Source organism: Ambystoma mexicanum, chromosome 6q, assembly GCF_040938575.1.
Source record: "Ambystoma mexicanum isolate Mex_15411 chromosome 6q, UKY_AmexF1_1, whole genome shotgun sequence".
NCBI lineage: Eukaryota > Metazoa > Chordata > Amphibia > Caudata > Ambystomatidae > Ambystoma > Ambystoma mexicanum.
The window spans coordinates 966,145,950-966,160,930 of NC_090937.1; the positions used below are offsets into that span (position 1 = coordinate 966,145,950).

Sequence of the window (14,981 nt, forward strand, 5' to 3'; positions counted from 1 at the left end):
GGAAATTGAAGAAGGTGAAACCCCTCACATGGCCTAACGCTGTCCTCTGGATACTCCAACTCTCCCATGTGTGTCTACTTCAGAAGTATGTGGGGGGATCGGCACCCGGGTGTGAGAGTGCCTCTATGTCATCGCTGCCTTTTAAGCTCAGCTTCCCAGGGGATGTCCTGTGGAGGGTTCATGTGGCCTAGGAGGAAGGTGCCTCCTTTCTCATGGGAATCAAAGAAGCATCTTTCTCTTCCAGGGTCCCACATTTTTTTTTTGAAAACATCTATGCCAGACAGCTAATGCACATTAACCCTGTCCAGGCTGAAGCACTGCTTACCAAGCTGGCACTAATGATATACAAATGTTGTAGATGTATAATTGTTGGACCTCAGTAGTCAATACTATCCAACCAGGCATGGCTTAAAGTTACAGTGTAGCATGCCATCAGGCTGGCAAGGGTACACAATTATTATGTTTTGAATCAGATGTGCAGGTGATTAAATAACACCCTTGTCTGTTGGAACTTTGCGTTCCAGCAGTTGTCAAGAATGCACACATGACCTTTGAACCTGCCCTGTTGCCATTGCAGGGTGGTTGCTTTTGATGACAGGAGACCATCAGAGCCAAGGCACAGGAGTACACTATGCTTTTGGCATAGAGCGTTATGAAAAGGGGGGAAATGATTAGACAATCTGCCTTTCAAAAACAGAATTACCTGTGTAATAAACTTCAATTTTGAAAAATACATCCAAGAAGCTAAGGCTTTCACGCACTTGCTGATGGCGTTCCACCACATAGGTCTCTGTAGCAATGTCATTTAGTCTTCCAGCTATTGAGGGGGTGTACTAACAGTTCCAGACCCTAGATGACCAAAGAGAGGACTCCTGACCTAAGCTGTACCACCTTAAGCTTGGTAAGGCAGCTACTTTTAACGTCCGATGCAAGTCAAAGGGTTAGGGGTGTGCAAAAGTATTTAAGATATCTTGACCCTGAACCCTGATTTGCAACACTAATGAGATCACACAACAGGGAATCGGTGAAGACAGCGGGATTCTTCGTAGGCTTTGCTGTCAGAGACTCACAGGCTGCAGTTGTGTGGCTTCCAGAAATGGTTAGGTGGACAGCTACCGCAGGATAGGACTAAGACAGATGCTTCCTCATGTTGAGATAAGGCAGACGCAAGTAGGCAAGGTCCCAGCAATACTGGGGCTGGCAGCAATTTTTCCAGTGACTAGGCAGGCATTACCACCAAACCCTTTCCTGACTGGGGATTACCAACTTTTTAATATGTTTTCTTTTTATGCAGTTGGTATTTACTTACCAAGTTGGCTGCAGACTGTGGCTGCTTGTCGCTATGTCCTTAGCTTAGGCCCACCGCCTGTCACATAACACTTGATTGCAAGCAAGCTACCAAATGTAGTCACGAAGGTGGAGATGCTTTGTCCAGCGTGGGCTTTGACTGATTTTATTTTGGGTCACCGGCCGGAGCCATGGTATCTGGGTGAATGTCGCATCCGTTGACCTGAGGAAGTCTCTGTGTGAGAAGTATATGTTCTTAGGGAATTGCCACCACAATGCAAGGTAAATATCTTCTCACTTGAAGGTCAAAGAATTGAGAAAAGGCCCCAGTGTGGGGTAGCATATACTGGGCCTCATTACGAGTTTGGTGGTATGTCTGTGGTAAAGCCACCGAGATACCACCAAACTGTATTTCCGTTACCTCCACTTGGTCTGGCACTATTACCGCCAGATTACATGTGTTGGTAGGTGTTGTTAGTCCCCATAAATTGGAGTTCATAGGACTACATGGGGGATTTCGCCGGTATTACTGCCGGTGGCGATTCTGCTGCGGTAATACAGCTGAATTGGTCGATTTTGGGTCGTAAGGTGGAGGAAATACCACCAGATTTTTGCTGGCGGTATTTCCTCCACCATACCCCGTACCCCCAAAGTTTTAGTAGGGCGCCATATTTTGCTGCACCACCCATCTTGAAATGAGGCCCATTGTTTTGTGGCAGTTCTTATGTAATGCAGATCTTTCATGTCCATGCATTACATCGGTATGTATGAAGTCACATTTTGTAATCCAGTGGGCACTGATTGTTACGATGTACTCGTGGTTCAAGGGTTCATTCTTTTAAATGCAGTTTATGAACCAATAGTGGAGCTCCAGGCAAGAGCATGGCGCAAACCCCCCACTCCCGCTTCATTCAGGTGCCCACTCAGTCTGTCACAGGTGAAGTCTGGTGCACTTGTTAAAAAAGCAGGGTGTGATGGCACTCCTGCATAGAGCATTTTAAGCAAGTTTAAGATTTGAGTCTGACTAATATTCAGTTAGAAAATATCCTCCCAAGTTCATTTTAAATGAAAATATATCTATTCTAGGATCCAGGACTTGATGTACCTGAGCACATTCATTATTGTTTGTAATAATGGACCATTCTGGATCATCTCGGAGACATGTCACTGCACGGATCCGCAGCAGGAGATGATGGTGCCGTGTTGGCGTCTATGGTCAAGACATGGTGTGGGCGCAGCAGTTAGGTCTCAAACCTGCAAAGTCGGGTGCGCTTCGGTTGCCCAGGTATAATCAGTTTAAAGTTTTGGGCCATTCTTCAATTCTTGTGAATCAACCAAGCTTCTACAAAAAGAGAGAAAAACTGGTCACTAATGACACAGCGGTTGAAGCACTTCACCCTTTCAAGCGCAAGTAACCACTGAAGGCTCCTCCGTTCGACATCTGTTATTAAAATGGGGGATGCACCTTATTGAAGAAATGTATGACATGTTCCAGAGCCAGAGATGTCTTCAGAGGGGGAGCGGGAATCTGTTACGTCTCTTCCCGGGTGGTGGGTTCTGGGTTATAGCAAGCTGTGCTTGCAGCGCTCCAGCCTAGCTCAGTAAAAGTATAGTTCTGCTGTTCACATCCACTGGTGATCTGCGCTAGAGCTATCCTGGGTATATTCTGTGTAACCCCAAGTGAAAAGGCCCGTGTTCTGTTCCTGGTGAACCCCAAGAGAGTTCTGCTTGTTGTCTTGGTCTAGGCCAGTGGTATAGATTTTTTTTTACACTGAGCCCTCCTTCGAGTACAAATATTGTTTCCCCGCCCCCAAGCTATAACTGCTTATATTTTCTATTAAAATCAGTCACTATATAACCCCGACTCGCCCTGGATACCATTTTCCTTCCCACCCGCACCCCAACCCTCCCAGGGGCCCAGCCCACAGTTTAAAGACCACTGTTCTAGGCAAGGAATCTATTTTCTACCAGAAGGAATAGCTACAATTATTTTGTCTCGGAATTGCTTTCGGGTGGTCAGCACCAAGTAGAGCCAAGTGCTTAGTAACACTATGGTTTGATACAGGTCTACGTCATGTCATTCAAAATTCTAATCTGAAATTGAGCTCAGAAGGTGAAATTCAGGTGATTGTTTTTGTTGATTAAGCGTATCCATTTTAGAGCAGCCCTTCCCCGTCCAATCGCCAAGTGAAGCATCAATTACAGAACCTGGTAATCTCGGAACTGTGCCTTTCCCCTCTCGAGGGGGAAGTCATTTTATACCCGCCCTTTGTTTACTAATCTAGGCTCGCCTTTGGCTAACCTACTTGGCTGACTGTAAGACTGAGCGGGAGTGCGTCAGTAGCGCCGGAGCGTCACAGAAAGAAATAGAATCGTAGAGGCATTTCAGATCTAAAAATGTATGTCACATCCTTACCGCGAGTTGTTTTTCCTCGGAGAATATCGCTAATCATTTCAGAAAAGAACAATTGCTGCTGACCCTCCGGAAGCATGAGGGCGGCCGAGCACTGACGACAGAGTCGACCCACAGTTCAGGCATGGCCTCCCGATTCGAGGCGGCCCGGCATGCCACAGGACTGAGACCTTCCGCGAAGGGAAGCGACCGCTGCACTCAGAGCGCACATTCTGCCCACCTGTGTGCAGCCTCTGAGGGGCTTCCGGCAAAGGGATGACCCTTTGTTGGGATGATTTTAAATATGGGAGAAGTGTGGCCTGGCGTGGAGGAGTAGACAGAGCTTCGATACAATTTTAAAAAAACAGAAATGCCTTATTAGAATTAATAACGGTTCCCTGTTTTTTTTAAAATACTACAAAAAGAAGTTATCTAGAGTAGTGTACATCTGAGTTAGTGCTAACACTCGACATGAAATAGGCCTGACGCTCTCCATTGCAGGATAAATTACAGCGTAGAATTATCCATGATGCTGTTATATTGACATTCGTTTAGCACATGCTGTGAATCATTGTCTAATAGGAGCAGGGAGATAGAAATTGCTCAATGCCTTTATGAAGTTTACTTCATAAATATCAGCATGTTTGTGCCCCATTGCCCTCTCTGTGTCACAGTTCTGCTGTCAGGTGCACATGTGCTAGATCCACCCCAGCCCTTGCTGGAAGCAGGAGGAACAGAGGGGAAAGCAAGATATCGTGGTGGGAATGGGGACAAAGGTGGTGTGTGTGGCTGGGAATCCTCTGTAACATTAAAGCACTTTGCCTTAACATTTTTAAACTGCTTGTCACTTTAGTGCTCCATTAGTCATTTTAGGTAATCTGCCCACAGCCAATTAGACAGGTCCCGTTAGCTACACCCATAGAGGCCATCTTCAGATTTTGTACCGCACGTTAAGTGTTGGGAGTCCTCAAGAAATCTCTCTTTGGATATTCAATGATTTTGTCTATTTTTGAATAGTTTTTCCATAATATCACCTGGCTTGGTGCTGTGATGCTTCTCGTGACTGATGTAAACCTCGGGCCATTCCATCGTTTTCAGGGTCGCTGTACCTCTTCTGTCCCGTTTGAGGCCTTCAGGAGTCCATGGACATTATGACAGACACGAGGGAGAAAAGCCTGTTCAAGGCCTGCTCGACTTGTCACCTTAAGAACATGTACACAGATGATCTTCATGAGGAATGTACCTACTGTCTGTACCTGGACCATGACTTGAACAACTGTACCATCTGCCAGTCATTTTTTCCAAGACTCGCAAGGATCACCACCAGAGATTAGTGGCATGGCTGGATGATGGTGCTGCAGCCTCTGACTCAGCCTCTGCCCGTAGTTACACCTCTGCCAGGAACAGCAGACCCCTGGAGGGCATTCCCTCATGAGAGGGCAAGGTCCCACGAAGAATCTTCCCATGGGAAGAGGGCAAAAAAGGGGCATGGATCACACATTGGGGCTGCTCCTTCATCGACGATGTTGCCATCTTTATCTACACCTTCAGTTACCTCGTTGACTGGTACGGCACTGCGATCTCGCTCGCTGGCCTCTTTGTCATCTAAGTACTCTTCAGAGACTCAATGCTCATCCACGACTACAGCCCTTCCTTCTATGCCATCCTCATTGAAGCCCCCATCGACTGTCCACGGACGACCCAAGTCCTCTTCGACGACCATCATCCCGTTGACGACTCCAACAGCTACCTTGTCAACGACCAAAAGATAAATCTTGGGGAAGTAAGTACTATAACCTATCATATAAACACAATTATCAAAACCAAACCAATACCTATGGTATACAAACCGAGGTATACCTTATTTAGATTACAATCAGCAGTGAAGGTGAGTCAAACCTATAGCACACCCAGAATGGCATTAAGCTATTCTTGGGGAGTAAAACCACCGTTAGTTATACTTTTTAGATTAAATTAGTAATTCAAGGGTAGTAGGCCCAATTGGTCCCAATATACAGTGTTATTCAGTTTAGACACACATATGTAGACCAACACTGATACAAGTCTATCTTGCAACATGTATAACTTTTTTCTACCAAGAATGTATACAGTTACACACCAGTGTTAATTTTTAGAACACAGTTCCGAGGGAATAACTTAACTGGTATACTACCAAGAGGCCTTAAGCTATCCCAGGATAAGTATAAACTTGGTGAAACTATGTTAGTAGTGCCGAGAAGCAGTTCAGGGAAAGCACAACCCAACAGGGATCACAGGATAAGTATAAACTTGGTGAAACTATGTTAGTAGTGCCCAGAAGCAGTTCAGGGAAAGCACAACCCAACAGGTGAGTAATATACCACAAACACTTCTAACCACACACACAGAGTGCCTTCAGTAAGGCAAGTAAGAGCACTTATTTGAATTGACCCAGCAATATTACAGTTTAAGAAGAGCAGCAGCTATTTAAGGTCAGTAAGTAACCTATTATACTTTTAAGAGGGGCGACAAGCAACTCAAAGACACATATTAACTCTAAGGCTGTTTTAGATATGTATGCAGTGGATCAGGGAGAGCAATACCCAATGGTACACTTTAAGAAGAACAGTTATTCATGGTAGGTAAACCCTACTGCTAAGCTTTTACACTCATTCAGTTAAGAAAAATAAAACAGTACCAAAACTATTACTTTTTAGAACAGAGAAACACAATTCAAAGCTACTAAAATAACATTGATACATTCTAAATGAGCAACAAGCAAGTTAAAGATAAGTTTTAACTTTTAGGCACATATTCTAATACATAGATACAGTTACCACACTAACATCTTTACAAGTAAGTACTTTCAACACTTGCTATAATTTCAAGACAGAAGCCTTATCATCTCGTGAGGATAGCTCGGTGGCAACATGCTCGCCTTGAAAGCAAGACGACATGGAGCACCACAGGTTCGATTCCCGGGTCCGAGCTTAGAAACCTTTGGGTATTGGTGTTTTGCAGTCCAGCAAGGTCACAGCACATCAAAGGATGGCCCGTTTTGTAGGTCTTCTCCAGACTAGTCGATCTCACCAGTCTCTGGGTAGGAGTCGTCGCATTTGGGACCCCCAAATCGCTTGGAAGGAAGGGTTACATCAGGCTCCAGTTACACAGCAGGCTCTCAGGTCGCTGGAAATTGCTACAGACGTCTTTTCTTCATCTTTCTCTTCGGATTCAGCTCCAATGGTCGACCTGTCAGCAGCTTCCAGGATCAGAGTATTTATCAGGAACTAGAGCAAAGCTTCTGCAAACTCTCCCTGCAGTTTACAGTCAGGGGCGATCTGGATGTTCAACCAGGACAGCCAGCCGCCCAGTGGGAACTGGTTCCTTTTGGGCAAGGTAAAAGACAAAGGGCTGCAGAGTTCTGGACTCCTCCCTTGCTTCCTGCCTTCTCAGACACTCTGGAGCCTCGACTGGGAATATAAAGGATTCCTGGCTAAGAGAAAACTTCAACCAAGGTTGTACCCACCTAGAATGCCAAAAGACGACTGCAGAAACAACAAGCAAAGAAGAAATGGCAAAAAAAAATGAGCCCACCATTCTAACAGAATGGTGCCCCCACCCCGTGCATTACTGTAGCTGATTTCACACACTGTGTGTAATAATGGCTCATAGTAGTTGCACTGCCACTAGTCAGCTTGTATTTGTAGCATACATGTTACCAGGTATATGAGAAAGGCGATGCTGTGTATCTCCCCAGCACTACGCATAAGGCTGGGGTGTGCATGCTCACTAGATAAAATATAAAGACGATGAACATCCAGAGGCTAGGGGGCCAGACTGGGTTCCATAGCCAAACACCAATCATTTCAGGTAATCTCTAAATGTATAATCCCAATCTAATCTTGTCCATATCCTTTTCCTCCCCTAATATTGCCATATGAGGTTCCACCAAGCTGAAGGGCATGACTTTAACTCTGATGGACACTCTTCTGTCCCTGTGATCCCTAATTCCCTCCACCCTGCACACCCTATCACTCTCTACAACTCTACAAACAACCCAATGGCTAGCCTCAACCAAAACCCAAAAGCCCCATTGCAAATTCTATGTGAATATGTAACAGCTTCCTACACCAAAGAAAGTAGAAAGCTGGTACACCTATATACGAGCATTTGCCCACCTCTTGTTTATAGGACCATGCAAATAGTTGGAATATATACATGACCAAAACAGTGAAACTTTGAAGCATAACATGTAATGCAGTGTATCCATTTTGAGGTTGGCATCACTGAAGGAAATACAGAAAACAGATTAAATGTAACAAAAATATCTTTATCAACTTAAATGTCAGGATGGTGTAAGGCCTAACTTGCCCTATGCTAAAGTGGGATTTCCCTACCTAAAGAAACCAACAATAGTCTGTGTCAATAAGTTCAATTTAAAAGTCTGTCTGTGTCCAAAACCTACGCTTGCCCTCCCAACAAAACCATGTGTAGGGATGTCGACCATAAATTAAACAGTGTTCCAAAAGTAAAGTTCTGAGCTATTTCCAACTCATGCTGCTTCTTCAGCTCCTCCTACCCAAGTACCAATATGTTCACCACAGTGTTCAAGTTACTTTCTCTTGAATTTTAGGCAAAATAGTTCCACTCCTTTTTAAATGTCAAGATTCCCTTCCCCAAGTTCAATACAGTTTGCTGGCACTAAGTCTCAGGGTTCCTTTCCCCCCAAGATCAATATTAAAGTTGTCACAAAAGCAAGTAGCTTGGCGCTTTGTCTTTAAGCTAAGTTCCAACAATTCTTCACAGCTCCGGGTGCCCTTCCTCAAGCTTTATATGCATCAATAATAGTTTTCCTCTTGACACAATAGTAGGTTTCCTTGTCAACATATAGGGGTTCTCTGATACCGTAGATGTAACCGAATGCAATTTTACCTAAGGAGAATTTATGGAATTTATTTGACCGAAAATGGTAGGTAATGTAGTATATGTGTAGTGCATAATAGGTGGGGTGTGTGGTAAGTGTAAAAGTTAGGGAGGGGTAAGGAGGGGATGTGGGGGGGGGGTCTCTGCCCACATAAAAAAGTTAAAGTTCATTTCGATTTTCAGTCAAATAGATTTGGTCAATTCTCCATTAGGTAACATGTTTTCGATCAAATCTACCCAATCCAGGGTTTTCTGGTCTTGGCGCAGTTGTTGGACCACACGATCCACCCATTACAGGGCACGCAACCAGGAATCTACTGTCTTGAGTTCTCTTTGAGCAGTTCAATATTCAACAAACAAGCCGTTTCTCCAATGCAGCTCCAAAAACAAACAGTTTACTAAACTTGACTTCAACACAGAGTCCTTAATTTGATTTAGATTCCTATTTTCTTTCAGCATATGATTCAACATTAGCAAGTTTGTTATTTGCATTCAGTTCATTATTCAACATTAGCAGATTTGCTGCTTTCATTCAATTCGTTATTCAATATTAGTATGTTTGCTGATTTCATTCAGTTTGTTATTCAATATTAGCAGTTTTGCTGTTTCAAGCACCCTTTGCCTTTCATTCATTCATATAGCTTCATAGTTCCATCTGTGATTGAAGCATTTATTCCCTCAGCGCTGTTGATTACTCTCGCAGCCCGCCCGGAGCGCCCCGGTCTCTGGGTAACCTCCCCAGCACTCATCGGCTGCAGGCGTCTTCCTCTGGCAGTCCTTGCTGCCTTCTTCCTTCCCTCCGACTGCTGCTTCGGATTCCGCAAGCCCTGCTCGTGTGGGGACAGGAGCTTGCCTGGCTGAGTCAGCCTTAATACCTCTGCAAGGTGAGACTTGACGTGACAGTCGCTCCTTTTGCTCCCACCTCACACAGGAGACTTCCCTCTGCACAAAGGAGGCTTCCCTTGGTTTGGGGATGTCGGCCAGCATCCCGTCTCATCCTTGGGTCCCACCATGTATGCCTCCAGACTCCCGGGGCTTTACATTGTTCTCTGCCCAAGGTCACCACTTTCCTCACTTCCGGGCTTTGCCTTCTTATACACCTGTGGTTCTTCAACAGGCTGCAGGTGTATTCTGTTATTCAATTCTGCCTGACTCGAGTACATGCCTGACCTTCATACCTTGCAGGAATCTTCTTTGTCCTAGTACCTAAGTGGTGAGAGTGAATGGTGTTCATTTTTCTCAGTTGCTTCTTCCTCATCTCAGTACTAGACTCGTGAGAGTATGTGGTGTTCATTATTCTCAGCTGTCTTTTATTCGTCCCAGTACTGTCGGGTATCCCAGGAGAGGAAAGAAGGGTAGTTGACCTACAATAACCCTTAAATGTCAGGGGAGGGCTATGTGGGTTGACATTAGGATGAGGGGTATGCCATGTCTCGCCTAAATGCACCCTACTCTCAATCGCCAAGGGTCCTCCACCCAGGTGATCCTCCCTCACTTGTCCAACCCCAGGTCAGGATCCAAAAGTGATGGCCTTTCCCTGGCCACTTGCATAGAGGATCCAAGGTGAGTGAGAATACCCTTAGGGTTCTCATTCCATATAGAAATTAGTTTAATGTTCAAATATTCAAACAGTGGCAGACATTTTGATGACCTGGTTTCCCAGAGCCCAGCAGAATATGCTTCGAGCAAGCTTGCACTTGTTCCTCTGCTAGTCTCTCTGTCCAATATATCCTCTGGCCTCACCGTTTCCTGATCCTTGTGGGCTCCTCTAGGTCTCTTCTCATCCCCATGAGAGTTGCAGACCCTTCTCAGCGATTGCAATTTTTAATTTCTTGATCATGAAGGTGGAGTTGCCGACCAGTTAAGAAGATCCAATTGTGCTTCATCTTACGTTGGCTGATCATACAGATGATAGGGCATAGATGCCAGCCAAGAGAAACCCTGAAGTGGCTGTACCGAGCTGTCCAGTAAATTGACAGCCACCCCCTTGTTATGCTGTTTGATAATGTTATACAGGGGTTTAGCTAAAATGTCTCTAGTTTAACTTTGGTCACTATATTATTCTTCCCTTCGCTATCTGTTTATGTGAAGGGTCTCTTTTGAAAAGTAAAGCACAAATTATCATATGCACACTCACTTAAGTATTCTGAGCCTAATGTTGGCCTGACTGCAGTAATGTTCTAGATTGCTACTCTTATCCTGTAGATAGTGGACTATTTCTCCATGCTTAGTCTTTCAACTAGTCCCTCAGTGGCACTTATATATATACTCACTGGAGAGGTCCTTTCTATTCACTGAATAATTGAGTGACACTTTGGACGATGCAACAATTTGCCTCATGACAACTCGCCTGGCTCTTCTCCTCTCGTGCCACCATACCACCTCTTTTGCTTCTGAACCCTGTGCCTGTTCGATCCATGGGTTTCGCCTGCTGGAATGTTAGATCATTCAAGCATTGCCTTCTGTTGATCTGCTTGCGCTTCATGTAGGTCTGTTGTACTCATCTGGGATGAATGGCAATTCGGTTGTTGCTATGATATGGACCATATACAACAAAATCCCAAGATTATGTATATCGTGCTGAGTAAGCATCCCCATTATGTGGGGTGCATGAGTTTAGATGGATGTCAAAAACTCTTCCTGCTTTGATCGCGCCATGTGTCAGAAATGTGAACCAAGGCAGCAGTAGAACTCCACGAATGTTAGTGCTAAATGCAGGTGGAATTGCTTCCAAATGTTTCCCTAAAGCAATGCTGTGATTTGACTGTCCTCGATGGAGCTCACCTTTCCATGCTTGGATCTCACCACATGGTTGTATCTTCGAGAGGCTGAACCCTCTTGTCAGTGTTGGTGTCTGAGCTGTTGCATCCCCATTTCTGGTCCTGTTCACTGTGGCCTCACTGGTGCCTGGTCTGATATTCTTCAGTTTGAGAACAATGGATCTCTTTCCTTGTGGTTCCCCAGCAGCTCTTTGATTGGGTCCTACAGTATGTTCTATAGAGGTCCATCGGGTGCCATCCTCTTGCAGTTGGGCCAATAGAATGTCTCCTCCGATGACTAGATCAACTCTCCTTTCCTTCAACCTAGTAACCTGCCTTCTCAGCAATCGCTATTCGTGCGCTGTCTTTACCTTGTAAACCCACAAGCTCAGGTCCTGCTCGTGCCAAAACGCTACCGAAAGCCCACCTGTCTCACTCAGCTGCTACACCTGGGAATCCAGAAAGGGTCTTTCTCTTCAGGCTATACCTCTGCGCAAGCCCTGTGCCCCATTCCCCAGTGAGTGAAACCCCACCCCCAAAACCACTGTCTCCATCTTTGATTGCCATTGTCCTAGTAACCTCTTCTTAACAGCTATTTCTACAGCGAGGCGTCAGGAGCACCCAGCACTTGCCAAGTCTGTTGCCAGCTGGGCACTGTGTTTAGGAGGGGTGGTTTGCAGGGGTGGAATAGCGCAAGAAGGGGCAGTTACAGCTATTTTTCATAAAGGTGCGGATTTATAGGACACTGCCACTTTGCCTATGCCCCTTGGCTTAGAAACGTTTTGATCTCAATCCTGTTTACAGTGATAATGTAATACCCACCCCTGGACCTTGTGTGGCAGTATGCATGATAAGTGAGAGGACATTTTGATGCCTACACATTTTCGGAGCAAAAATAAGTATTGTAATGCAAGTGAAAACATTTATAATGCATTTTTATTTTTATATATGTGTATATATATACATATATGTATATAATTTTATTTTCATGTAAAGTGCCATAATAACATGTGATCGCTGCTTTGCTTTTAGGTTCTTCATGAAGAGACGACCATCCCAGGAACTGACATGAAACTGTCCTACCTGAGCTCCAGGGCAGCAGGATACAAGTCTGTGCTTAAGATCACCATGACTCACTCCATCATCCCATTCAACCTCATGAAGGTTCACCTCATGGTCGCAGTAGTCGGGAGACTCTTCCAAAAATGGTTTCCTGCATCACCCAGCTTGTCCTACACCTTCATATGGGACAAGACCGACGCCTATAACCAGAAGGTCTATGGTTTATCCGAAGCTGTCGGTAGGTTAACTATCTGAATTACAGAATGCAGGACAGCAAAGCAACACAGCCAGAAAATGTACATTGTGTTGGAGAAATTCCGTTTCACGTTTTGTTTTTTATGAATATATTACCTAGGTCTCAAGTTAAGCTGACACCGTAATAGTTTCTTACAACACTTGTGGGTTTTGTAAGTAACATAATCTCTTCTGAGATTCACCTTTTAATTAATCTGCCAGTTCAGCCTGGATTAAAGCATGCATAATATGTTCATTCGGAACATAGTTATAAAATAAGCAAAATTTAATTTGCAACAGTTGAAGAAATGCCTGAATAGTCTTATGCCAGCAAGCAGGTTTTCCTGTTAAATTGGCATGCACAATCTTTACATACATACCTGTAGTAGTTATCAACAGTGGAAAAACAATGCTGCTTCGTGCATAATTATTAACAAAGTCAAACAAACAAAAGTACTGAGCCCAACAGGAAAGATAGTGACTTGCTTTTCAAGTAAGGTAATCCGTATTAGAGGCAATGCCTTTTCCGCACTATCTTTCAGTTTTTCTTTCACAAATGTCGAATGAAGGAGAGCCCTTCTGTGTTCTAGTTCATCTCTCCATCTGAGACTAGGCTGCCAGATGCACTAACGAATGGAGGAGAGCCCTTCTGTGTTCTAGTTCATCTCTCCATTTGAGACTAGGCTGCCAGATGCACTAACAGCAATCTTTATTTTTGGAAGGTGCTTCTTTTAAATCAATAGGAATACTGCCCCTTGTGGTAATGGACACAAACATTGGTCACATGTTACGTGAACATGTTTTTCAGCTGCAGGATATTTGGTTGCAATTCTTATACGTTTAAATTCCTCCAGTTCAGTTTGTGACTAATGAAACCCCAGAGGTACTCGAGGGATTATATTGCCCTATCAAACTACAAGGGATGGCTAGATCAGTGGTCTGCAACCTGCATCTCTCCAGATGTTTTGGACTAAGACTCCCATGATCTGTCGCCATTGACTAAGCTAGCTAGGGCTAATGAAAACTACAGTCCAAAACATCTGGAGAACCGAAGGTAGCGAAGCCCAGGTTTAGATGATCTCTGCTACATATATGGTGGTATTGACTAACGGTTATTCAGATAAAGTGGCTTTTTAGAACGCCTCAAGCATTTGGTCATTGAATCCTTAAAGAACAATGTTTTCAGCAGCCACTTGGAGACCCAACTAGCCATTGCCTTTGATGATGGCGGCATGCATTGGACTTCAGCTTTAGCCGACTAAGGCTTATGTAGGGCTCGGGTTGCTTCCATTCATGTGGTCCATCACTGTTCACTCCGCCCGCCTGGCATTCTGCTCAGGTTCTGACTCCCTTTTCAATTGAGAGCTAGGCTGAGTCCCTTCACTGAGACGACGGATCTGTTACCATCAAGGATACTCCTGCACTGAAGACCTTCTCTCAATCCCACCTGTGAAGCATACACTGTTCACAGTGCACCATGTTTCACCGCCCGTAGGAAAACAAATCAAATACCAATTGGCCATCTGTGTCACATTGTATAGATCTTTGTTCACTCAAATACATCCACAACATGCACAGCCATGCTTGAATGTGTGTTTGTATCTAGACTTGATCAGCTAGATACACATCTTTCTTTTAATTATTTGTATTTGTATGAATACATTTGACGTTGAATTGTATTCTTGTGAAAGGTTCCATGGTAGCAGCAGTGGAATTTGAAGAACACTTGTGTTCATCTTACCTTGGACAACATGGGCACACTGCCTTTGCTGCTATTTCAGGTTCCTCGGCATGAGCTTGTGTGCTGGAGGGGCCACCCTTAAAGGTTTGGAAGAAGGCTTGCCTTTCATTGTCATTCAATGGCCAGGCTATCAGTGCATCAGGGATTTCTGTGCTGGGCACCAGACTGAAAACATGACCTTCTTTTTGAAATGCCACCAAATACCCACTAGACATTCGATTTACTAATTACGTGGGCTGGATTGGAACTGCCTAGTTAAAGGTGGCGATCTCTGTTTCTATGTGCAAAACATCTGCAGAAAGTGGCACTATTTACCTGTTTGACATTTAAGAGATCCCACACAAGCGGATGAGATCCAAAGTGCATGTAGAGTGCTTTGTTTTATGAAGCCTGGTTAGCCATAGGACCAGATCCCGACTGAAATAGATTGATCACAGTATATACTGAATATGCCTGCCTGTCACCTCTCTGATGCCCACAGGGTAGGAGCTTTCATTCTTGTTTTGTACTTGCTTCTTCCTTCATGGGGACTTTAAATACACTTAAAGGCTACATTACATTACACAGAAATTGGGACTACCTGAAAGAGGGATTCTTTGGTGAC

The 14,981-nt window shown here is 44.4% G+C and overlaps 1 protein-coding gene across 16 annotated transcripts in view; it reads left to right on the top strand.

Moving 5' to 3' along the window:
• TENM3 (teneurin transmembrane protein 3) overlaps window positions 1–14,981 on the top strand; it is a 1,347,981-nt gene that overhangs the window by 1,245,081 nt on the left and 87,919 nt on the right. For all 16 annotated transcript variants that reach the window (XM_069631455.1, XM_069631458.1, XM_069631457.1 and 13 more), the window contains one exon: window positions 12,373–12,640. In XM_069631455.1, coding sequence (XP_069487556.1) covers window positions 12,373–12,640 — 268 coding nt within the window. The remainder of the gene's footprint in view (window positions 1–12,372; window positions 12,641–14,981) is intronic.